Here is a 26233-nt window from a genome sequence, read left to right as displayed (position 1 = left end):
CTATTTATTCACTAATACAATAATTTACAAATTAATGGTTCCTCTGCATTTATGCTTGTTTCACTTTCTAAGTTAAAGCTCTTGAGATTTGCGAGCTGTTTCTGTCTTCACAAGTGAAAATTTTGTGTTATAAGTATTGCTAAGGAATAAGTTTTCAATGTCTGTACTTGGAAAAAAAAAATATCTTAGACTGCTGGGAATTGGGTGGGTTTTACTGAGTAATGAGGAAATAAGTTTCACTTGTTTTGGGGCTTTAAAAAAACATCAAAAAAATTAAAGAACTGAAGAACCTTCCCTGAAAAATCTCCAGAACTCAAATACACAGCTGGAGCACTGAAACTCCTTGTTGTCTGGGTCAGTGAAGATATTTTAACACAAGTTTTCTGTCTCACAGGAAAGTAACTTTGAGCAATCAAGGCATGGTCCATTTTGAAGGACTTTCCTTCAGGCTTGAAATAATTAATACGGGAATTGTTAGAGACCCCATACCACATTCTTTTGCAGTTGCAGTTTATAGAGACTATATTGGGGAAAACAATAAACTGCTTGCTAGAAAAAAAAATGTCTGTTTTTAAGGCTACAAGTAGCAACAAAGGCCACGAAGATGATCACGGGGCTGGAGCACCTCCCTTATGAGGACAGGCTGAGAGAGTTGGGGTTGCTCAGCCTGGAGAAAAGAAGGCTCCAGGGAGATGTTCTAGTGGCCTTCCAGTACTTAAAGGGGCTACAGGAAAGATGGGGAGGGACTTTTTACAAGAGCATATAGTGATAGGACAAGAGGTAACGATTTTAAACTGAAAGAGGGTAGATTTAAATTAGATGTAAGGAAGAAATTATTTCCTGTGACGGTGGTGAAACACTGCCAGAGAAGCTGTGGCTGCCCTCTCCCTAAAGAAAGTGTTCAAGGCCAGGCTGGACGGGGCTTTGAGCAACCTGGTCTAGTGGAAGGTGTCCCTGCCCATGGCAGGGGGGTTGGAACTAGATGGTCTTTAAGGACCCTTCCAACCTAAAACATTCTGTGATTCTATGATTATTAAAGCCACAGTATTCAAGAGGTTGCAAGATCAAAACCACAAATCCTGCAGGGGTCCACAGAGTGGATCTTACTGCTAAACTGTATTTTTAGCATAAATATTATAAATATTAAATAAGAATAAACACTGATCTTGATCTTGTCTACAAACCTTTTCTAGCATATCCTTGGTGTGATAAATCTCAGTTAAAATTCTTTCAGTAAAATTTGATTTTTACATCAAAGTCTTTGAGCTAATCCAAACACTGGCTGATTTTATTTCTTGACTGAGATCCTTTCCACATCTGTGAATTATAGTTTTAAGTAAAATACCACTGTTTTTAAGAGAGAATAAGAGAACAGAAGTGAGGAGAAGCAAGAAGAAACAAAATACAAGGAGGGCTTTCTACTAAGTATGTAACAGGATGAGTTAAAAATAAATTAAATATTACTTGAGAAGTAGTGCCATGAGGGAATAGGCGAGCGGTAATGAGTAAAAATGTAGATCAAAGTAAACAAATGCACATTTAAACACGTATCTACCTTTATATATAAGCCAAAGTAGGATCCAACACTTCAAATAGTCATGATTGCATCTGAAATCAGACTGGAGGTCATGGCCATCTCAAAGGGCCATTCTGTTATACAAGCAGCATTAGATATGACTATGTAGGTTGTAATAGACCTCATTACAGGCTAGGTGCATTTCAGACATTTGTGTATGAATGGTCCTGAGCAGCCAGTCCTCAGACGGGTGGAAAGGGTTTAGCAGAAGGAGAAAAAGATCTGATGAAAAAGCCTGACAAAACATTTGAATTCGGCTTGGATTTTTCTGAGGATTTTCTTGCTGAAAATATTTGCCAATGCTTTTTTATTTGTTTATTTTCCATAATCATCAGTTCTTGTACAACCAGTTGCAAACAGTGGTCTTTTTAGTTTCTGTGAGGTTTTTTAAGACGATGCTGAACAAATACCATTGTGGAGGGTATAAATTTCAGTACGGTTACTTGTATTGCTCAATGATTTACCCCATATATGAACCACTTAAAAAGAACATTGGTTCTAATGTCAAATCCTATAAATCATGTATACTACCAGCAATATTACTATATGATTTTTTATTTTTTATTTTTTTTTCCTGCTTCTGTTGTATAACTTCAGGGTTTGGCAGGAGCAACTCTAACTCTGTTTCAATGTGAGGGGTTGGAATTTTCCACAAACCCATTCCAACATGCTGCTCTTTGCTTTACAAAACTGAGGAGTGGCCATTCTGCTACTAGCCTAGAGATTTTTTTTTAATAAGAAGCATTTTCCATAATAAGGAGATTTTTAAATAACACATTTACAGATAATATCCCCATAGTCAATAAAAGCCTGTTCTATGAAATAGAGTCCTGTGTTTACATAGTCAGCTTTTATTTAATGTAATTTTAATATATTAGTATTTATATAAATACATGTTAAATGTTTCCCTAAATGGTCATAATCTGGTTTTAATGTATAGATTTTATAAAAAACAAAACACAAACCTCTATGAGCTGAAAAAAATTCTCCCACTAAGCAGTAAAAAAGGGAATTTAATTTCTTAGTTGACAATGGGTTGGTCACTGTTTCCAGATTAGCAGTAATCAGTTCAAAATGTTTTAAATGAAATTACATTAATTTGTAAAAACTATTAAAGACTGTAACTGTGAGAAATAGAAAAGCTGTTTATCCAAGGATTGATTCCATAATCTATCTTGATGACATTAGGAAATCCTCACATTTGTGAAAGGAATGATCATTGATAATTTGCAATTATTTCTGTAAGTATACATTCACTTACAATTATCCTGAAGGATACATAAATCATAGGGCATTTCTGATTTTTAAATGTTTGTTTCCAAGCCTCTTCCTTCACCACAGGATCCTATCCTCCGTCTCAGAATTTAATCAGCTACATATATCTTTTTGTAATATTAACTTCTTACCTCATGAGAACTAAATCACAGAAAGGTCACATGACACCTTCTATGGGACAACAATAAAAGGCAAATTATTTTTCTCAGCGGATTAAGAAAGGGTTTCTGTTTTACTGGAATTTATGGAGGTTTTCACCAGGAAATTTTGTTTTCATCAGACAACCAATTCCACTCCTATATTGTAGTCATTCCCTCAGGCACAGCTTATCTTCTCTCAGCCATACCCTTGCACTGAGATACGAAATGAGTCAGAAATCTCTTAACAAGAAGACTGTTGTACAGCCAGTAGTGGTTTCCAAATTTTTGACTTACGTCACTGCATATGTCACAAAAACGGTCCTCTCAATTTGCAAGGGCATGTTTTACAATCACAAAGCAAAGATTTGACTTAGAAATTAAGTGAAATGTTTTTTTACAAGGATCTTGAGCTCACACTCTTGTTTCTCCCTTTCAAAACTGCACTAGGAATGGGGAAGTAGCCTGCTCCTACCTCGAAGAGGTTGCCTTGTAATTAATCAATCCACACATATCCATTCATGCCCACCACTGCCTTTAGGTTCTTCTGAAAGTAAGTTATATCTGAAGGAGGGAAGATGGATACAAATCTTGAAAGGATATAGATGGTTTATGTCTACCCTAATAAATTTTAAAAGTATCAGAAAGCATTTCCAAGCTCTAGAACTTGGTTCACATGGGTATACTATTAGAAATGCCCCTGGTGTGGCATGGGCCACATAGCTGTCTCCCAAGCTATAGCAGGCCTACTTGAGAGCTGGTGTGAGTGAGGAACCATTCCTTCTAGGCAGGTATGAGCTCGTCCTGTGATGAAACCCAGAAGAGATTAATGCTATGGACACAGTAGGTAGCTCCTATCCCAGTCCTACCCCAGAGCCCATTAAAAGTGGACACTTTTAATTTATGAGGACGGAGGCAGCTAGACAGTCCCTAAGTAAGCCCTCTGATTTTAGCATTGTCACAGACAATTATTGCACAAAATTAATGTAAAGTTCAGGATGGGGCTTCAAAGGCCAAAGAAAGCACAAAGCATCCTTGCTTGCATGGTAGCACATACCGTAATGCAGTAGTGGCCCCAAGGAAACATCTGCCTAAAATCTGGAGGACATGAGCCATTGATGGTCGAAGTTACTATAAAAATTACAGTATTTTCCAATGGGAATTCAATTAAACTGTATTTTGTGTCTTATATAGCCATATTATTTTTATGTATTAATTTGCAAGCCATTATTTCCAACAGTTTCTTAAAGACTCCTTAAATTTGAGATTTTAAATATAATTTAACTAATCAAAAAGGTGTGCTAAGAAAAGGCTATACCTGAATGTTAATTACATTTCTAAAGGGTATGTCAGACAGAACTAGAAAAAAAACATGTTTCTTACCAAATCCTGCATCATCTAAGTTCAATGGCCAAATCCTCCCAACTGTTACACTTAAACTTCCATAAAAGTTTTACTGTCCTGAAAAGTTTCTCATGCTTTGCATTTGGTATTGACATGTCTTAAAATTCTTACTCTGTTTTCATATTGCAGAATACAAGTAACATCCATTACCAGTAATTTTCCTGTGTAAGCTAGTTATAGGAACATAACACTGATATGAGACTAGAATTGGGCCTCTATGTGAAATCTATAATTTCAACAATAATCCTTGTATGTATTTTGATACAGATATATAGTTTACATACTTTCCATGCATAATTTACTGCCTCTGGCTTCGTACAGTATCTTAGAATGACACAGTAGTTAAAATCTCAGAAAATTACAACAAAATACTATCTCAGCACTTCAACTTTTAAAGAAGTTGTTTGAATACCACAATGACTAACCAAGTTGGCCAATGGGAAAATTGTGCAATATTTACTGTTTCAAAACTCATGCAATTGTGAACATACTATCATGCAAATCCTCTATTTCTTATCACAGCTATTATTATTAAGAATCTCTTGTTTTCTGAAACTAGTAAACAAAGGCAAGGTGAGATCAGACTTGGAACACTAAAAATTCTGCTGTTATTCTAAAATTCTTAAGAAGTGCAAGCAAGAAGAATGTTTTTGAGGAAGTGTGTAAATATGATTTAAGGAAAAAACCTGAATCAGTAAGCTTAGTGGAATAAACAGATGTCTTCAGAAACTTCTCAACATTTCCCTCTGCTGATACATGCACAGATAACAGATGGTGCAAATGACTTAGCACATACTTTCAAGACCAATACTGGCAGAAAAAATTTAGAAAGCATTCCACAGGAAAAGAGGTTTGACTGGAGGAACAATGACTAAATATTATATATTTACTTTGTTCTGAGTCACTATGTGACTTTGCTGTGTCATTAAAGCTTATTCATGTTTTGGTGCTATGTCTTTGGCACTAGCCATCAAACAAAAACAATGTAGTGTAGCAGATCTTTCTTCTGATTAAGTTTTCTGATGCAGAAAAAATTGATTACTTATCTGTTAATACATTCCCCCATTAAAAGCAAGCAGCAAGAATATCTACCTGTGATCACCTTTTCGTAGTAAGGATGCATAATTTTCATTGTAGAATCAGTGTGGCAATTCATAAAAAACAAAAGTGCAGGTATTTGGCTTATGCGCACAACCTGGTCTTTCACATACATATTTGAGTTGCTATGTTCAAATGAATAGGCTCACTGCATTCAAAAGGACAATTCACATAAGAAGATACATTCTGACTCTCATAGGAAAGGCTTCCTTGTATACTGCTCAGTACTGCTCTTTGTTGTGTGTATCTGTACTTAAACAGAGGTACCATAATGAATTCCTACAGCTGTATATATAAAGTTACAAAATAATAAATTAAAGCTTATCGGAAAAGTACTTTTTCTATTCTTTTGTCTATGATTCAGCTTGCTCTGACTAGTCCTTTTATCTGGTAACTGTGCTCCCTTTACTGAACCCAGAAGACTGAAGAAAGTTTGTAATACATGAATCCCATTTAAAATAACATTCCATTCCAAAGGATTATTTTAATAAGAATTTTTAAGGAATTTCAGTCTGCAGAGCTGTTGCAAAGATTTTATTAAGTTTAGAGTGGATGTCTATTTTCCCCATGTGAAATTTTAACAGTGCTAGGAAACATTATCTTACCGTGGAATCTGATTGTATGTACTTGCAATTTCTTGAAAGCGGTCATTTTGGCTCAGGCCAGTTAATTCTCACTAAAACAACTCCTGAATACAGCCTGAGAGTTAGCAAAGGCTCACTTGAGGCCACCTTGCCTTTGTAACTAAGAAGTCCAATTGTACAGAAGCAGGCTGTGAAGGCAATTGGCTTCCAGGACAGAAAACAGACCTGGGCATGTTTAATCTACCAGTATTAACACAGCCCCATTGTCAGTCAGTGACAAACTAAGGGATGACTACTGGTGAAAGAATTTTCAATGTACCTATGTACCTATTGCTTCGTCTCATGCCCATCTGCTGGAAAATTGAGATCAGAATGTAATGAAGCTGTCAAGTATTTTTCAAGGGTTTGTGTTTCAGTTCCTTAAAGAGCTCTCACAGTATATGAAGTGCTTCTGCAGTGGGGACATCAGGGGCTCTAGACTTTGCCCATGAGTTGTGACTATTTTTTATACATCCGTTTGAAAACTTATTAGGTGGCATCACCTTTATGAAAAATTACTCCAACTGGAGACCATTCCTTCTCCCCTCCTTAGAAATCAATTTCATTATCATAAAATATACATTAAAAAAAATAAAGTTTTTACAAATGCATATTACTATAACTGCAGATGTTACCATGCCATTCTATGCTGAACTTTGTTCTTCAAGATCCTTTTATTGAAATGTATTAAATAACCTAAAAATCTGATACCAAATCTCTCATACCACACCCAAAGTTTGATGAAGTTCAGATTACACTGGTTTTTGATCCTGAAATAAGTGCCGCTGTTTAAAAGGGGCTGTCTGGAACAGATACACATGGACCATCAAAGGGAAAATAGGTTGTAATCACAGTAAGTATTGTGTGGTCATAATAAGTAATTTCAGCAAGTCTATCTACAGGATTTTAGTAAACATAATTTCACTAGGTAAATAATGCATCCCAGAGAGAAACACGATAAAAGGGAAAAAAGTGTCAAAATAATGGCATAAGAGAATACATTAATCCTGCAAGGAAGCATTTTCCATGAGAAATAAGTTCATGAAATAGCATTGTTCAGGAGAGGTAAAAAATCAGAGTTCATTAAAGACACTGTATCTTTTTTTCTGCTCTTTTCAGTTGGTGAAAGGAGCTCAATATGATGCAAAACAGTTTACTTAACAAGCCTCAAGCATTGAATCAAACCATTTATGAAATGCTTTTATAATGCAACCACTGAGAAAAGCTTTAAATTTTCAACAGTAGCTATCCAATAGTCAAGAACAGGGAGACGATAATGTGGGCTTAATATAGCACAGTTCTGGGAGATGGCTGAAGGAGTGAAGTGACATAAACCTGACTCGTGACTCCACAGTGTACTGCTTTACTGAAAACTGTTAGGAAGAATCTCCACCATCACAGACAACATTTGCAACCAATTTAGAAAAGGGAACTCAGCAGAAGGAACTGCATCTCTCTATTATGTGAACAAGTCAGACTAGACAGCAAATTATGTGAAGCATCTGATCCCAAATAAAATGAAAAATGAAAATGATATGGTTTTGATAGTGGACATTTAGCTTTCTGAGTGCTAGCACCATTTTCTTTGAATCAAAGTGATTGTGAAGCTACATAAAAACAAGGAAACAAACAGCTAACTTAGCAAGTGGCAGAAAAGGCTATTATTAGGAAAAGGCTAGGCAAACAACACATAAATTGAAAGGTACATAGACATGCACAAAATTATAATATCATTTTTTTCTCACTAAATACATCTCAAAACATTCAAACCTTGATATTCTAAGAAATATTTTCATCCTTGCTCTATATCCATACATACTCTAGCAAATATTTTTTTAAAGTATTTGTGTCCTTAGGAAAACATGTCTACATAGGTTCTGAATACGTTTTAATCTGCTTAAAAACTTATCAAGTTGAACCGATGCTACTTTCACACAGATAATCAATGTAAGAGTTGGGACTGGGATTCAGAAGTTTCAGTGCTTTAAAAAAACTGGTTCTTTGCCTGGTAAGGTGATGCTTGTTACCACACAGAGGCAAATTCAAATATTTTTCTCCTTAGTCTAAAGATATAATTTTATAATATTTTATTTTCTCTTTAAGTAATGCAGTGTTTAAGGCAGAGGTTCAGTGCTGGTTTTAAGCATTCTTCACTTACCTGGTTTTGAAGGCAAAACTTTTGATGTCAGTTTTTCAGTTTATTTCCTAACCTGATGCCTTTGAGACTTTAGGCTACATCTGGTTAGTTTACAGTTCTTCAAGAAATTAATTTACTAAATATCCGAGCCCTCAAGAGGCTGGTCAAGAGGCTGGTAAATCACAGTCCTCCATCAGATACTATGTCCTACAAAAAGCTGTGCATTATTTCATTAGACAGTGACAGCAGGAAGAAAAGGAGTTTTGCAGCTGAAATCTTATTTTGCCTCTATGAAAAGAACAAACCCTGGTGACAAAGCAAGTAGGCTGGATCTAGGTCAGAGGCTCTTCTTTTTCTGAGAATTCATCTGAGTTTTGCTGATGACCTGTTCTTAAATTCAGATGCTCTAAAACTGCAAGTGATTACTAGAGTCTACAAGACTTTCAAGGTAATAAAATAATATAAAGAAAAAAATTATTTAGTAGCCTAAATGCCATCCACAAATGATGTATAGCATGTCCTGTTTTTTGCTGAGATAGAGTTAATTTTCTTAATAGTAGGTAGTATGGGGCTATGGTTTGGATTTGTGCTGGAAACAGTGTTGATAATTCAGGGATGTTTTAGCTATTGCTGGGCAGTGCTGACACAGAGCCAAGGCCTTTTCTGCTCCTCCCCACCAGTGAGCAGGCTGGGGGTGCACAAGGAGTTGGGAGGGAACACAGCCAGGACAGGTGACCCCAACTGACCAAAGGCATATCCCATACTGTATGGTGTCATGCTCAGCATATAAAGCTGGCAGAATAAGAAGGAAGGGGGGATGTTTGGAGTGATGGCGTTTGTCTTCCCAAGTAACCATTACATGTGATGGAGATGGCTGAGCAACTGCCTGCCAATGGGAATTGGTGAATGAATTCCTTGTTTTGCTTTTCTTGTGTGTGCAGCTTTTGATTTACTTATAAAACTGTCTTTATCTCAAGCCACGAGTTTTCTCACTTTTACACAGATTCTGATTCTCTGTCCCATCCCACCAGGAAGGAATCAGTGGCTACGTGGGCCTTAGTTGCCATCTGGGGTTAAACCATGACAAGGCATTAAAAAAAAAAAAAAAAAAAGTCCGAGTGACTCATGAAAAAATTAATTTTCCTCCTCTACCAGAGGTAGGTAAACCTAAAACATACAAGAATGTCCAAAATTTTGGGGTATCAACTTCATACTCTGAGGAGAAGGAAGGGGAACACGCCCCTCTTCTAACTCCTTTGAGGGAGTTGACAGAGCACCTGAGTGACTGTAACATTCACCTAAGAAGTGAGGAGCACACAAGTCCCAGTTCCAGCAGCTCTAAAGAGAGGGATGCCCTTGTACAACCAGGAGCCCATGCCCACTCAATAACTGGACCCTCTCAGCCACCCCAGTGCAGGGCACAGTGCCAAGTCCAGACTGCAAGGCTAGCTCAAAACCATAACAGTATGGAAGAGTCATGACACTATGTCACTGTGCCCACAATTCTGGTCTGGTATTAAAATGCACATGAACTCAAAAAGTGATTGGACAATCTACTGGAAGAAACACACAGCAATGGCTGTTAAACACATGGATACCAGCTCTGGATCCAGAAGTCCCTCAGCTGCATATTTCTGGAAGCTTGTAGGATATGCTAAAGGAAATATCACTCAATGCTTGCTGTGGTGTGATCTTCCCTGGGCATCTGCTCCTTGATAACCTTGGAAAGGGGCCAGACAGACCACGGGCCAGATTCACATTGGTCCCATGGTCCTGCCTGAATGAACTCTTAACAGCTGAATCATTAACCTGGATGCAGCCATACATTAATTTTGTCTTTTCTCTCCTCTGCCCACCTTCCTACCTCTCTCTCAAAACTAGAGGGACTAAATCCACTGATACATAATTCTAATTTAATGTTCAGTATTTTGTATACACTGTTTCATTGCATTATTTTTACCTGATTAGTGATCATGTGAGATATAACTCTCTCTTACTACCACATGTAGTTTTTAAACAACTAGATTATTTGTTGTTGATCAGAGAAACAGCAGTTCAAAGATACTAATTCCTTTTTCTAAACTATTTACCTCCAATAGGATTTTTATTATCTAAAGAAGAGGGAAAAAACATACTTTGAATTAGTGAGATATGGAAAGAGCTATGACCCAGTCATAAATAGGCTTCATTGTCCTATGTTTCCACAGATCAGTGAATACAGAAAAGGACTATGTCATAAATCACCTACTTTTCATAGGTGCAACTTTTAATCAAGTTGCCTTCTCACAGCTTCATACGAAGTATTTATGAGATACCCATTCCATCCACACAGTAATGGTAATGGAATTTAACTGTACAGAGATGCTTGGAAAGTATATGGGATACCTTCATAGCTGCAACATAAAAAGTAAAAAAGTCTCTCACCGCAATTAAGAATTAAACTGCATGCTTTGATTAAAGGAAGATGCACAAAATTATCCTGCAGAGAAACTGTAACATGCACCTGCAGAGTATTTTAAAGAAATTCAGTTTCCTCAGTCTAGGTACTGAGATGAAGATGCTCTGACTGAAACGGGTAAGGTTGAGGAAGATGACCAGCCCAGAGGACAAACCCTGGGGAGAGGCCAGTCATGGGAGATCTAAGACTGATGTCTGACAGGAACAGGAAGAACACTGATATTGAGCAATGGAAGATGAACAGTAGTAACAGTGATTGCATTTTCTGTCGTTTACTAAAATTGTGCTGGGTTTTGTTGGCAAGAATGTTTGCCAAACTTGTCCTGGGTTTTGTTTGCAAGAATGGGTGATAAGGCGGGAAAGCATAATAAAATTTCCCATCAAGTTACTTCAGGTACTTCACTTTGATGGCTGACTTGGCAAGTGTCCCTAGGCTCCCTACACAGTCAGCAAAAATCAAACTCCTGCAGATAGTGATTCAGAGTAGAAGGTTAATGCAGGTGTACTTTATCACCTCCAGGGGAGGGTTTCTCCACCAGCTGCAGTAGGACACCATTCAGCTAAAGCCACCTCCATTAGCTTCCTGAGTTCCCCTGCTGACCATGTCTCTGTTTTCATGGACAGACATGCCTTCCCATTTCTTCCTTGCTCCAATCCAGTGGAGAAAATAAAATTCTGAAGGACAGTCTTGAGCTGTGTTTTTATTTTACAATCCATGGTTTTGCTCTTACACTTCAATTTGATATTCAGATCAAGACATGGTTTGCCCTTGCAAAGTCTGAGAAGAGTCAGTGGAGCTCTGTAACTGGTGCTGGAGATACGACTAGGTGAACTCAGTTCAAGCACAGAGGCTTTAATGTAAGCATACTACAGTGAGACGGTATGGTAAACCACAGATAGGAGCAAGCAAGAGACAAAGAAAGGTGCCTAATGAGCACACAGGAACGCTTAGAATGCAAACTTTGTAATTATTCACTCATCAGATAGTTATATAGCAGAGAGCACACATTGAGAGTACGAGTTTTTGGATTCAGGACATGTATTTGCATATCCATATATTGAAGACATGGCATTTACTTTGCTTGAAAAAAAGTTGAGAAGCATGTTAAATTGGGAACATCTTAAAGGACTCAAATTCTTATGAAAATACCATATATTTACCCCCAAAATTGTGTTATCTAACTTGCAAATGGTTGGAAACATTTCTCAGCTAGAAGCTTCATATTTACTGGACACCTGCTAAATGACAAAATTGATCCTAAAAATCCGATAATCCACTGAGTATCTATCATATGTTTAGTATAATCAAAAGAATTGGGTTTTTTATTATTAGGTGGTCCATTGAAACAAAGTAATCAAGCCATTCACTGAAGAGAAATTGTTTGCCTTGAAACCAGTACCCACAACATTATGTATGGCACTGCGCATGAACAGTGATAAACAATTAACCTATTTTTATTGCAACAATGTTTTGCATCTTCCAAGTACACAGGTACAGACAAGTTTTAACTGACTTACAAACCAAAACAGTTTCACAGTTCCCACCAGAAAGTTTCAGACTAAAGCTTGAAATTAGGGTTAAAGTGGTCTTAAATCAAATTTAATTTCAGATCACATGGCTATTTCTGCCTTCTGAAGTTTACATTAAAAATCCCATAATTATTGATAAAAACAGGAAATATATTATTTTTCAGATCCAACCTTTAGAATAAAATCTGTGAAAAGGAACAAAATCACTCTATGGGAAGAAGTTCATCAGAGGACAGTATATCAAAGTAGATTTCATTCTTCAAAACAGCAAAATACCATGTTTTTCTACTACCTTTTAAAATTAAATTAAGAGTCATTACTGATTAGAAACATGGGTTATATTATATTTTGGTGAGTTTTTCATTGCCACTATATATATTTAGTTGTTAATTCAGATTATGCACTCAGTGTTACCACTGTATGTGAACAATTTAAATGGTTTTTTTTTCTGCTTTTAACATTATTATTCATAAGTAAATTTTGAAGAATATCTTCTAGATAGTCTGTGTACAGATGTCTGTTATCTGTATGAGCAAGCAGTCAGCACCTTCATTTGTCAAGTCTGAAACACTTAAAAATCAAAAGAAAAAAACAACAAGCTTTGTTAAACCCTTCATCTTTTATTTATTTTTACACATACCAGCTTTATGTTTCCTCAAATCACGTTGAGATGCATGAGTGCACTGGCTCATAACTTTTTTTTTTTTAAAAAAAGAGACTTCTGCTTCAGACATTATATTTCTAATATTTAAAGTGCTTCATTCCTTCTTTCTCCTTCACACATTAGTGGGTGTGTGTTTTTCCTTCATAATTCAATTAAGCTGGTTTAGAATTAATATATTTTATTGATCTGCCAAACATGTTCAGTTAGGAGCAGTGCAGTTAAACCATTATTTCTGAGGGCATGTGGTATTTCCTGGCTGTACCTCCTGTGAGCATTTATGTTACCCTTTCCATAAACAGCTGCTTTGTAAAGGTATGGACTGCAAAAGCCTAAGGGAACCTTATCCTTGCATATTCATACAACTCAGAAATAAACTAATTACTTTTAGAGTAAATTTTATACCACTCCATTTAGGCACAGAGTATGTAGCAGAAGGAAGGTCTTCCTGCAAGACTGAGGCCATGACAATCAATCAGCGTTAGAGAATAAAAAGAAAGTAAAGGCACATTGAATTGCATCTGTGCTTAATATACAGAGATGAGGGTAAGGGACAGACAGCCTTTAGGTAAATGGTAAGAGTTATGAGAACTTATAGAGAGACATCTGCATCGGTCCAAAAATTCCAAAGCCGTATCTGCCATCACCTACTGGAAATGTAGCATGCCTACCCATTGCCATTGAGTCTACCTTTCCAGGGTAAGCTCTTCCATGTTCTTTTCACATAAATCTGAGTAAAATTTATATTTTGCTACCACCGAAGGTTTTTGTCATGCATCATAAACTTCAGAAATATTCTGAACATCTGGAAAAGCTATTCAAAATAAATAGAAAACTACTTCAAATATTCTTCTGTCAGCTTTGTTCTAGGAACATTTAACTGAGTTTAGATTTGGTGTAACTTTTCTTGTATCTAAGCGAAAAATTTAAATTGTTTTTCACTAATAGAGATTAGCATCAGGATATTAGGTATTATTGTGAAGTTTTACAAATGATTGGTACTATGCCTTTATTCCTGACTACTACTCAGTTAGTCTGTGAAACTGAACTAGCAGTCTGACTCTGCTTGAAAATACTACTTCAGAGTAGAAAGTTGTTCAAACCCAGTCATGTAAGTCCCTCACTATGTATATCAATATAGATAATCCTTTTCTGATTATATGTACTATTGATGAAGTGCTAGGCTACCCTCAAATGCAAGCTAACTTCATCCTCTTCCAAATACAAAAGATCAAATACAGTGACTACACTCTAATGTATTTTTGCCTAAAAAATAAGGAAAAGGACAAAAATCTTTTACAGAAAACCAAGAGAAATTACATTATCTTATTACAGATTAGGGCATCTTGGATGGACTAAAATGATACATGAGATGGACTGGAAAATGTACATGAGACATCTGTGAAGAACACAGGAACTGTTTTCTTGTCTCATTCAAATGCCAGTCTCCCCAAAGAGATTGTTTCAAAGCATCTCTCTCATTGTATTAGCAGAAATGCAAAATGTACGTAAAATTGTGTTATTGAACCAGACCTGATCGTGTACATCTCTCTCTGCTCCAATTCTATTCATATGAGATTGTCATGAACCTTTTGTAATAAACACCAGCCATTCAAAACAAAGAGGAAAAAATATGAAAGTCATGTCAATAGTGTTTGTAGGGAAAAATGGTTTTATTTTTACACCTAAATTAAACAGAATAGTAAATGATTTACAGCATTTTTAAAAAATACTCTGCAAGTTTTTAATGTTAAAATTGCTATTCCTCCACATGAGAAAAAAAAAAACAACAAAGCACTGCATATTATTAAGTGTATGCAGATCAGAGAAAGTCTCACCACAGGGCTTTGTTCTTTTCCTTACATTATCAATAGTAATTTCTAAACAGTAAATAAAACAGTCATAAAACTCCAGATAGCAGAAATAAAAACAAAATATATTTAAGAGGCATTTAATGTTTAAAGTAACTGATACAAGAAAGTGCTTGCTGCTTGCTCATACAATACACAGACATCTGTACACAGACTAGTTAGAAGATAGTTTTCAAAATCTACTCAAGAATAATAAATGTTAAATAAGATGCTCCATATTTCAGATAATGTAAGATTTGTTGAACACTATTTCTTTTATAGAAAATCCTTTCCATCACTGCTGTTAAATTACTTCTACCTGAATTACTTTAGGTTGAGTCTGCTCAAATGAGTGTATGTGCAGAAAGCAGGAGGAGCAGGAAAGGGGAAAGAAGGGAGCAATATTAAAGAAAATTATCCTACTCTTCTATAAAAAAAAGCAAAATACATGCAGCCTAAATGCAAATGAGTTGTGTACATCCCTGGCTTATTTGTATAAAAAGTATGAGCACAAACAGTTCAGACATTAAGAAAAATCGTAGATTAAAACAAATGAAAGAGAACAGTAATGCCATATATTTCCTGCTTTTCTCATGTTTTGGTAATCAGAACTGGATGCAAATTGAGACTTCCAGTTCTACAGGGAATTCTCCTTGTTTGGCTTTTAGCTTCATTCTAAATTAAAGTGAAAATATGAAATATTAAAATTTCCATGGAAGGAGAAGTTCAGAAATAACCAGATTTAAAACACTGTTATGATACTGTCTTCCTTCCCTCTGGGGTTCTGGGAATCCAGATTACAGATCCTATAGATTGCTGATGTAGGTTGGAAGGACACAGGTCAATGGAAACAAAAATATCTCGTGTTTGATGTATAAGTGTGCCTTGGTTCAGAATTAAATGACCCAGAACAAAGCATCTTGCTTTGCTTTTTTTCTAATCTGAAATATAAGCATTCTAAATGCACAATTTTAGGTAGCCAATTTTTATGACTAATTGCATCTCAATAGAGACTTCTCTCCAGATGTACTTTAGATATTGGGATGAGTCAGGTGCTGAATAGACATGTGTAGCAAATTCAAGTTTGATAAGGCAAAATCCCTCAGTTAAAAGCAGTAAAATAAGTGCTCCTGAGAAAACCAAATTGTGATATGGCTGATAATGAACCCCTTGACAATAATATGCAGCTTGTGCAAAGCCAATTATCTTTATACAGTCTTAAAGCATACAGATCAAGATTTAGACTGTGCATACTGTGCATATTAATATAGTTTTGCAATAAAAAGGAAAATGATTTGCTGAAGAACAGATCTATATGAATGGTATTAATCTGTATGTATCTACACCTAGATTTATTCTAGGAAACTTGCTCTGGCACTAATATTCCAAGGGTTCAGTTTTTTGATATTCCAGTTAAAGGAGAAAGGCTACCCATGGAAATCTACTTGAGAATAATAGTTCCACATTGATATCCCTGTTCAACATGCAGATACAAACTTACTCTTAAATTTCTAGAGACAGAGCAAAGTAGACTGATCCAGCTTCCCCAGAACAAAGGGAACACTCTCTTCTACAACAGAGAAGCTGCAGTTGGCCATGAGGTGCTTATAACTCTTGAATACTCATTCTAAGGCAAATGAGGGAACAAGGTTCTAAAATATGACAGATACAACTTAAGTTTTGGCTTTAGTTCATATTTTTTCTTAAAGAAATGGCTTAAGGCATGCTTTATGATGTCTATTATTTCTCCCTAGAACGTCTATCAAACACAGCATTAGACTTAACCATATTATGTGCAGTGTCTTGTATTCTTTCAAGTTTAAGGCTTACATAAAATATTTTGTAATTTACAGTTACCAGAAATCCCTTTTCAATATACTGCATTTATTTATGGCATTTATGAGTTGGGTTGATTCTTGAAGGAGAAACATGGAAATTTAGTTTTGACAATAAATGGGCAAGTCCCTCCTTGCATTCACATCTTGATAATTTCCTACTATCTCTTACAGTAACAAAGAAGAAGTGTGGAAATAAATTAGTATCTATTAGGTACATCAATTTGCTTTTGCATGCTTCCTCTAACTAACTGTTTCATTATTCTTATCCCTTATAAGGAAGACCTGTTATCTGAAAGAAACAGAAGCATGAAAGGCAGTCAACTAATTCATTTAACACCTATTATCACATCAGTAACACAGTGCTACAATCACAAACACGGGTGTCCTAATTTAGATCCTTCCTCTGTAGCACTGAGCACCAATGTCTACTGAAATAACTATCACCATCAGCATTAAATAATTATATCAATACTACACTGAGTTAAAGTATTTCAGTGACAGTAAAGTAAGGTATCAGGGCTTGTGACAATAGCTGAGTTCATAATGCTAAAACAATTTCCAAAATTAGTGGAGTTGTAGGATTATAATTGGGAATACCTTCTTTGAAGGAATGTCTTCACTTTTATCTCAGTTGTAATCCAAATATTCATGGATAACATTAATATTTTCGCTAATGTTAAATTTTCAGGAAGTTTAAAATTCCCCTGTAAATGACTTTGCACCTTTATTTTTCAACTTTGAAAGTGACCTCAGTGACTATGTCAGTGCTGTGTGCAAGAGAGAGCAGTAATTGAATTCTGAACAGCTGCACATACTAGAAGGGATATTATTATTATTATTTGCTTAAGATTCCCAAAATATGGGTATCTTAGTCTTAAGAATATCAGTTACATATTGTTACTGGTATTACCATATTTCCACATGGTGTTGTAAATAGAACACTTGTCTGAGTTGGACAATTACCTTTATTTTGATCACAGTCTCCCTCTGATAGGTAATTTCAATCTTGTATCTGTTCCTAGAAGCACTGCTGTAACTAAATAGATATACATAAATACATGACTATAAGATATGTCACAGTAGTAGTGTACCTCATGAGATACTTAGTGCCTCTAGTAATCAGATCATTCCTGTTCATTCCATATTTTCTAAGCACCTAATTTAAGACTGTGGAATTTGATTTACAGAAGCACTTATTACTCAGCACTGCCAAAGAAGTCATAGGAATCTAATGTTTTAAACATGACTACTATATCTTGCCATATAATGAAAGGTACTCAGAAACATTTGTGAAGTTCTAAACAATGATCATCACATAATGATCAAACACAGAAAAATCTCATGAGAAAATTAGCTGCCCTAATGGCCAACTATAGGGAAGAAGGTCCTGAGCTGATGCATTATCAAAAAGGAGAAAACCCAGTGCTGAACAACAAATCAAATGAATGCATTCCCTGAGCTCCACTGAGGAAAACAGGGATCTTACTGAAAAAAACATGTGATTGTGTAATCAAAAATGGTGTTCATTAGTAAAAAATGTTTAGAATTAAAGTTCTGCACGTTATTATTAAATAGTTTAATGCATATTAGAGAGAGAGAGAGAGAGAGAGAGAGAGAGAGAGAGCATAGTTCCTAGAGCATTATAAATCCTCACAATCTCCTGCATTTCTGAATTTCCCTATCAAGTATTTATTTAAGTCATTCATTTTATAATGAGAGGAATTTTCATGCTACAGCAGAAATTCCCCAATTCTTTTCCTAGCAATGCTGATACTGTCAAAGATGAAGATCTGAAATCTAACATCTGATTTCCTTTGCCCCTGGCAAAATGATGTGGCACAATTCAAAATCCCACTACACCAGATCTAAAACCTAAAGCCACTCAAGAGTTGCAAACAATACAACTGCAAGGACAGTAAGGAAAAGCCAAAACAAAGAAACCAGAGTAACTCAAGGGTTCTTGCTGAGCAAACGCCAACTGACTGCTATGAGCAATGCCCAAAAAAGCAAGGCCTTTCCAAAAGTTTTACAATCCACTTAGGCTTTTAAAAAACCTTTAAGTTAAATTTTATACTTGTCTAGATTTTTATGTCACTAAGGGAATATTACACATGAAAAATCTGAAAATGCCAGGTAAATACCTTGCTTAAAGGACTATATGTTTTCCTAACCACGCAAACCAATTATTGCAAATATAGACAGGAAAATATAGGTTGGGGATCTTCAGATACTGTTACTTCAAGGATTAACATGCCTTTGAGTCTTTGCCATAGGCGATACAAAAAGACAGAGCAAACTTCAAATGCAATAAAAACTAATCATCTGCTGCAAGAGATGCTTTATTGCAGGCAGTCATGCTTATATGACCAGAATGGCATCAGTGGTAAAAATGCCACCTCTCATCTCTACTCGCCTAGAAACTGTCCCATATAAGACCCTCTGCAACTATTCATCAGTTGGGATGTACACAGCCTGGTTTTGAAATTCACTGCAGCTAAAACCGAATGCAAAATGCAGAATGTTTTGCATAGACTGACTATAGGAGGAGTTAACTATGCTTTTCTGTTCTTGTGCCTCCTCTGATTTCAGTTACAAGTTTTACTCCTAATTTTCTAAAGAACTATTGGCTTAAACTCTGAGGCATGATAAAGATGTTTGGTCTATGAGTCATTATTACACTAGTCTGAAGAAATGCAGATCAGAAAGCTGAGAATAAATTACACAAGGAGCTGCAGATAATAGGCTTTCTGAGCCAAGGAGAAATTAGGCAGCATCATTAGTAAAGTCTCTGAAACTTCTTCAGAAAAGACCTTTTTTAGGAATGAAACTCACAATCCTAGTGTTAAAAAACCCTGTAGGAACGGCATCAAGAAGCCCTATACACTCACAAAAGTAATTCACTGTTATTTTGTCTGTAATGAATTGGTTGGAACATGACTTAAGTGAGTGGAAAAAAAACCCAGCTTCCTCTTACTTTTATGTTGCATTTACTGTTTTTCTTATAAGAGAAGTGCATCGAGATTCTGGAAGAGCACAACATCCTGCCTGTCAATAGTAACTCAGCATTAATAAAGTCAGTGCAATCAAATGGCAGTAAAGATACAGAAATGGGCAAGTGGGATCACATTTAGAAAAATTAAAGGAAGATGCTGGCTCTGGCTTTGCTTTCATAGCAACATAAAGGCCAATATTAGGAACTGGCCAAGAAGGCCAATCTGAGGCTACAGATACAATATGGGTTCATTAGTAGTAGTAGTATTGAATACAATATGCCAATGTGATCTGAACAATTTTGTTGAACCGCTTAAGCTGTAGGCTGGTGCAGTATTAACCAGTAGTGAGTTTATTCTCTTTAACAGAGAAGGCTTTTCATTTTATTTCATTTCATAGTCTATTTCATGATGCACTATGACATCGTTATCATCCTTTCAAATATGAAAACCCAACCTATTTATTTTGCTTTAATTGCATCCAGTCTCATTATTAAGAGAGGCAGCAATCAAAATGCAGCTTGGTTTCATTATCCTACTCATTTGTGACACTAAATCTAACCTGTTAGTTTTCTTAACAGTATTTTTAAAGTAAAACCATTAGCATGCCTATGGAATTTGAATACTTTCACTATCAGCTTGTACAGAAGAAACAGCCTTCAGGAGAAGGCTTTCAGAAGTTCTTGCACTCTGCATCCTGAAGCAACTAATGTGTAAGACAGAAGGGAACTATGGGCTGGAAGAGTACACTGGGCTCTGTCAACTGAGGACACAGCATGTTATCCTCATGGCATCCTTCCTTTATCATCAGGTTATCTGCAAATGCTCTGGTTTGCAATTGACTTGCATATTGGAGAACTTTTTCTGGCTAAGCACACATTGGCTTAAACAAGTCTTCAAGCCAATGACCATCATGTATAAGTGTTAAAATTTTACATCAAAGCAAAATTGGTGTTTGCTTGCCTGAGGTTAGCCCTTGTAACAATGTCATTTTGAGGAATGTACATTGGAGCAAAAGACTGAAATTCAAATAGAGGAATTTTGCCTTTCTTAGGGCAGTTTTATTTCAGAAGTACTTGTCTCAGAAACTTGAACAAGACTCCAAAGGGATGCAAATACAAGGAGTTATCTTTACCTATTAATCTACCATTAATCTGTGGTATTAATCTACCATTTATCTGTGACTAAAATCTGAGAAGGGAATACTTTGACAGAAAGGTGCATTAGCTGGGGCAAGGGAAAGACTTACTCTTCCTAACAATGCTGATCTTTTGCCATGGCCATCACTACCAGTTCACAGACAAAGATCTTAAGGGCAACAGAAATAGTAAGATTCTATCTGACTTTCTATCTCAACAGCATCTGAGTCCAAACCGTAGTATTAGGTGCAGTCATTTCAGTAACAAAAGTTTCAAAATTTTTATATGCTACAGTACACCAAGGAGTAAGGTACCCCTCCTTCCAAAGTTCTTGCAGTATCAGGAACACAAAGCCCTTCCAAATTCCAAAGTCAGTCATTGGTTAGACTCCAAATACACCAGCAAAGCATATAACTATCATCACCATCATCATCATTATCACCCTTCTATTTCCTCTATCATTTCAGAGGACTGATATTCCATGATGGCTTCTCTGTCCATACTCAGTAAGAATCATTTCCAGACCCTGGAAAGCAATAAGGAAACATTTCATAACATCATGAAGAAAGAAAGGAGAAAGAAGGACAGAAGAAAGGTCTAGCTGCCTGCCACAACAGTATCCTTAAACATATTCTTGGTACCAGGCTGGCAGTCAACAACTCTTTTTCTTGCCATAGGACTAAAAGACTGCCCATGCTGTGAACATAATCTTGCTCAGTTTTCAGATCTCTCCACAATGTTCATTCAACAGCAACGTATTCAGTTGCCAGATGGAAAAAAAAAATGTTGCAACTTTCAAAAACGATCTTTCCAAGAGTGTCTGGCCAGTAAGGAGAGAGTATTGTTTCCATAAAAACAACATGAGTATGGGCAGGCAGAAAGAAGGGTCTTCCTGAGCATGTGCACAGTGTCACAGCCTTCTTAGATTAAATGTAGCTCTTCCTATGGAAGAGAGGGAACTTAATAGTTCAGTGTTCTTTAAAAGTTAAATACTTCAATTAAGTGTAATCCAAGGCTTTCTTTCACTTGTGACCATGGTTTTCATCCAGATCTTTAACAAGGCAGTAGAAAATGTACCCTTTGTAAATGTGAATGGAAGATGTTACAAAGCAGAACCCAGAATGCAGCAGAATGCAAAGACATGCCAGTCAGCATTCTGGTGACCTACTTTTATTTGTAGCAATCCCATTTTTGAAGATATGTCACTATTTTTTTAGGAATGCTGCACAATGAGGTGTCAGCAAACATACTGCTTATCATTAAAGAAGTTGCTTGATGACTGCAAATATTTGTCTGTATGACTGTCAATCTTAGTCAGCGAGCTCCCACTGTAATGTGTGGTATCAGATTTCTAAAGGGATGAATATCATTATGTTTCTACAATAGAAATATGTGGGACTGAGCAAGATGCCCAGATACATTAGAGGTGCTGGTTTATGTATTCGAACACTGTAAAAAATGGAGACACACATGTTTTCAGAGGGCCAATGAGAGTGTTGCTTGGGGCTTTTTCTTCTTGGTATAGGCACATTTCAAAAACTTTTTCAGTGTATTTCCCATTAAAATGTTCTGTGTATTACCCCATTATCTGACTTGATAAAAATGACTTAATTTTTCACAGCCATTGGTCTTTAAGGCAAGCAGAACATCATAACCCTTCCTTATAAATAAGGCAAAGCCACATTCCATCCTTGAACAGTCTGTTCGTCCATACAAATTGTCATAGAAGTAAATGTATTAATCTGATTTTACTTAGAAAAAAAATAATGTTGACTGTTAAGTTGGGAACAACTTGGTAAAGAGATCAGGAGATGACCCAGAATTTATTTACAAAACAAATTGAGGACAACGTTAGACAAAACAAACACCAATAACATACCTTCAGAAGCATTCTGAAACTACAGCCTAAATTGAAAGCACTGGTGAACTGAGTGTTTCCAAATTTCTTTTGGCAGATTTCTTGAGGGTAAGAGTGTTAATAAATTAAAATGACCTTAGAACTGAAAGTATTTTCTGGCTCATTAACTGACAATGAGTCAATATTATTTTACCAGTGATAAGGGCTACAAAACAAACTTCTAGTTCATTAGCAAGCCAGCCAACAAAACCCAGAAGTAACCTTGAATAAATTGCAGGGCAATGTTTTACTAGGCATATATATTTTTACACTTAATTCTGAAGCTAACAGTTTAAAAAAATAACGTTTGGAAAGCACAATGAAAAATGAACAATACTTACAACCATACCGTTTAGGGACACCCAGCAATCTGGTGGGAAATCCTGGAGTAATGGTACTAAAAACTGTAGACAACCATCCCAGTGGCACAGAAGCAGCATCATTCCTATCAGATTAAAGATTCTCACCACAGCACTGGCCAGATCATATGTCATGTGGAAAATCTGTGGGTGAAAATTACAGGTGATGTACATGATGCAAATCAGAAACACAAATAATTTAATTCTCATTGGGCAGGCTAAAGGCAAAGAAGTATCATCCTGAATTTCTAAAAAAGCTGAGATTTCTCAGTAAGGACCATTAATTTGGGAACATTAATTTGGGCAGAGAGCTCTGCTGACACACTTGACTCCTGGCTGCATGCCCAGTGTTACATAAACTGCTGAAAAAGGCATACTTTGGATAAGAAGTGACCAACTAAAGTGTTTTCTTAAAGCCTAAAATTCCTTTCAGTTGAAGCAAGTCTCACAAATTAAAAAAGCCTGGTAAAGGTAGTGAGACCATTATTTGTCTATGAATTTGGAGTCTAAATACTCACAAAGTTGTGGGAGATACAAATTCAAGGACACATTCAGAAAAGATACACCTTCATGTTTCTTACCTTCTTAAAAGCACCATTATTACAATATAAGTAATTTTACATATTTTTGGACTTCTATTTCTATACTATTAAACCAATTTGCACATACCAGTTCACCAATCAAAATGACAAAAAAGCTGTTCATCGCAGCAGTTTTCCTGAAATACTGAGAATCCTGCGGATACTACATCTGTAGTAGCTAAGTTTATATCAAATATAATAATTTGGATTTCAATATATTCCTCCATTCTTAGACAAACAATGTTTGCATCTGAAAAGTGTCCTAAATCACACATATATTCTTAAAAATAACATTTAAAAAACACATTAGAAAAGTGTCAAATCACATATTCTTAAAAACAGCGTAGACATTTACAGGTTTATCATGAGCAAATTTGTTGGACAGCATGAACAGCAGCAGTCAGCTGCCAAATAGTATGAAGAAAACCACTCTATTTAGTACTTTTCTACTGGTTTTAAAGTATTTCCAAACTACAAATAGGCATATTCTTTACCTATTACACAATTCAGTTAACTGAAGATAAATGTTACACTTTAATATGCATAATTATCGCTATGCAGGAGTTCCATTTAGAAGATGGAGAATGCCCAGTTGATATTTAATGGAATTTTAAGTAGAAAATAATATTTAATTGTACAGACAGACAGAGAAATCAGAGGCTCTAGTGCTGAAAACATCCCATTGCTAGAGGTATACAGGCATATTGGCAGGAAACATTTTGCAATTGTAAGTAAGAGAATTCACATATGAAAGAGGTAAAGTCTGTATCTTAACTTTTACATATCTAAACAAAAATCAAAGATTAAGTATCCACACTGTAAATGTGTGCAAGTGCAAATATGGAGAATGTGTTATAGTATCTTTCAATATCATTTTCTGTCAGTGAGACTTTGTGTTTGAAAAGGATGGTGTGTGTTTTGAGTCCCAAAAAGCAAAACTGGCATAGAAGAAACATATCTCAGACACTAACTTCATGAGCAAAACATTTTTTCAGTCTAGGGCATTTAAAGAGAATGTATTCCAAATCCCAGTTTGATAGACACTGGAAACAGATGCTTGTAACACGATTCAAAATGTTGTGTCTTATTCAAATACCATCTAGCTCTTGTCAAAATTGAGGAGATGACACTGATATTTAGGAGATATATAAAGGGAAATAAACAGAAAAGTGCCACCACTACAAGTTTGTCTTGTTAAGAAATGTATTTACAGTTATAGCTACTTCAGTAGCTACAGTTTCAATAGCATGATATGAACTGAGAGTAGATGTGTGAATTGAAATAATTTTATTTGAAAGAACTGGAAAAAATAGCAAGTTTTCCTACTATTTGGCAACACTAGCACTCATTCAGGTAACACTTTATCCACATGGTTATTATACTAGCACTGCAAAGTGCAGATTAATTCCTTATCACATGAAAAGTTGCAGATTTTTTTTTTTCCAGAGGAAGCAGGATTTCTCCTAGAATATTTGTCTAAAAAAGTGTAGAACATCAGATAGAAACAATACATATTTTACACAGAGATCACAACTTTCCCAGGAATTTTCTATTCCTCCAGAAAAGCAGGTTATCACACCTCTACACTAGAGCTGGACAAAAATCAAAGTTCCCACCCACAATGTTTTCATACTGCCTCAAGCTTCCTGTTACAGGATTTACTGTAAGAGACCAGATTTTCAGAATAATTCACTGTATTTGATACTGAGTGTTTTGTTTTGTTTTGTTTTTTTTAAATGGGTCATAAATATAAGCACAAATATCTTAATTTCTATACTTAGAAAGAGAACTTTTCTGAAAACATGCACCTAGGTGTCTGTGATAAACATGCAAAGATCAGGTTCTCCAAAATTCTCCGGAGTCCAAGAAACACCACTTGCACATACCCAAGGCTCCTGAATCCTCATCCTGCCTCTGCAACTATGGGCTTAGGCACCATGACAGATTGTGCAGGTATCATGTGATCATAGCTGCATAAAAATGGTAATTCTATGGCTCTTTCCCTTGAATGGAGTCTAGTTTGGGGCTTTAATTCAGATTACAGAGATGGTCTGCAAAACTCAGAATTTCCAAGATTTAGACCATTTTGTGCTGGTACATTTTTAATTTCAAATTTTAAAATTATATAATTCGGTAAAATGCACTGACCAAAAAAAAAAAAAAAAAAAAAAGTGGGTGGATAGATTTGTCGAGGTATTTATTTCAGCATTTCCGAAATCTTGCCTAGCTCCTATGGATGTATCACTCCCTGCCTATCTTACGAGACTGTGCTACAGCTCAGTAAGGCTTCCCAAACAAGACAGTAGAACCAGGACACATAAAGAGATATTACAAAGGGAGACTATAAATCAAACGAAACAACTGAAGCAGTGAGTTCAAAATCAAGGGCTTTGCTGAACCAAAGAGGTCTGCCATTGGGTTTGGGCTCTGCAAGGACTATTCTATCTTGTCACACTGGTATGACTGTGTAATATTTTTTGTTCTTCTTCAAAGCCTCTTCAGCAGTAGTGTGCCTCTGCAGAAATGGTCATGTACCGGCAAGAACAGTAACACCTTTTGCTTATATCATCTAATATTTTTGTAGCTTAATCTAATAACTGTGATAACTCTGTATTAAAGAAAGTAACTTCATAAGAAAAATATTAACCAAACGTTGAAAAAAACTTTTAAACATCTCTGCA

At 35.9% G+C, this 26233-nt stretch overlaps 1 protein-coding gene across 1 annotated transcript in view; it reads right to left on the bottom strand.

Moving 5' to 3' along the window:
• Positions 1-26233, bottom strand: part of HCN1 (hyperpolarization activated cyclic nucleotide gated potassium channel 1) — a 181965-nt gene that overhangs the window by 71674 nt on the left and 84058 nt on the right. Inside the window, exon 3 of the mRNA XM_026865803.1 lies at positions 22954-23115. Coding sequence (XP_026721604.1) covers positions 22954-23115 — 162 coding nt within the window. The remainder of the gene's footprint in view (positions 1-22953; positions 23116-26233) is intronic.

Source organism: Athene cunicularia (assembly GCF_003259725.1).
Source record: "Athene cunicularia isolate RWA chromosome Z unlocalized genomic scaffold, athCun1 chrZ_part1, whole genome shotgun sequence".
NCBI classification, from domain to species: Eukaryota; Metazoa; Chordata; class Aves; order Strigiformes; family Strigidae; genus Athene; species Athene cunicularia.
Note: the sequence above shows the minus strand (reverse complement) of the source record. Positions and strands in the feature narration are given on the sequence as shown.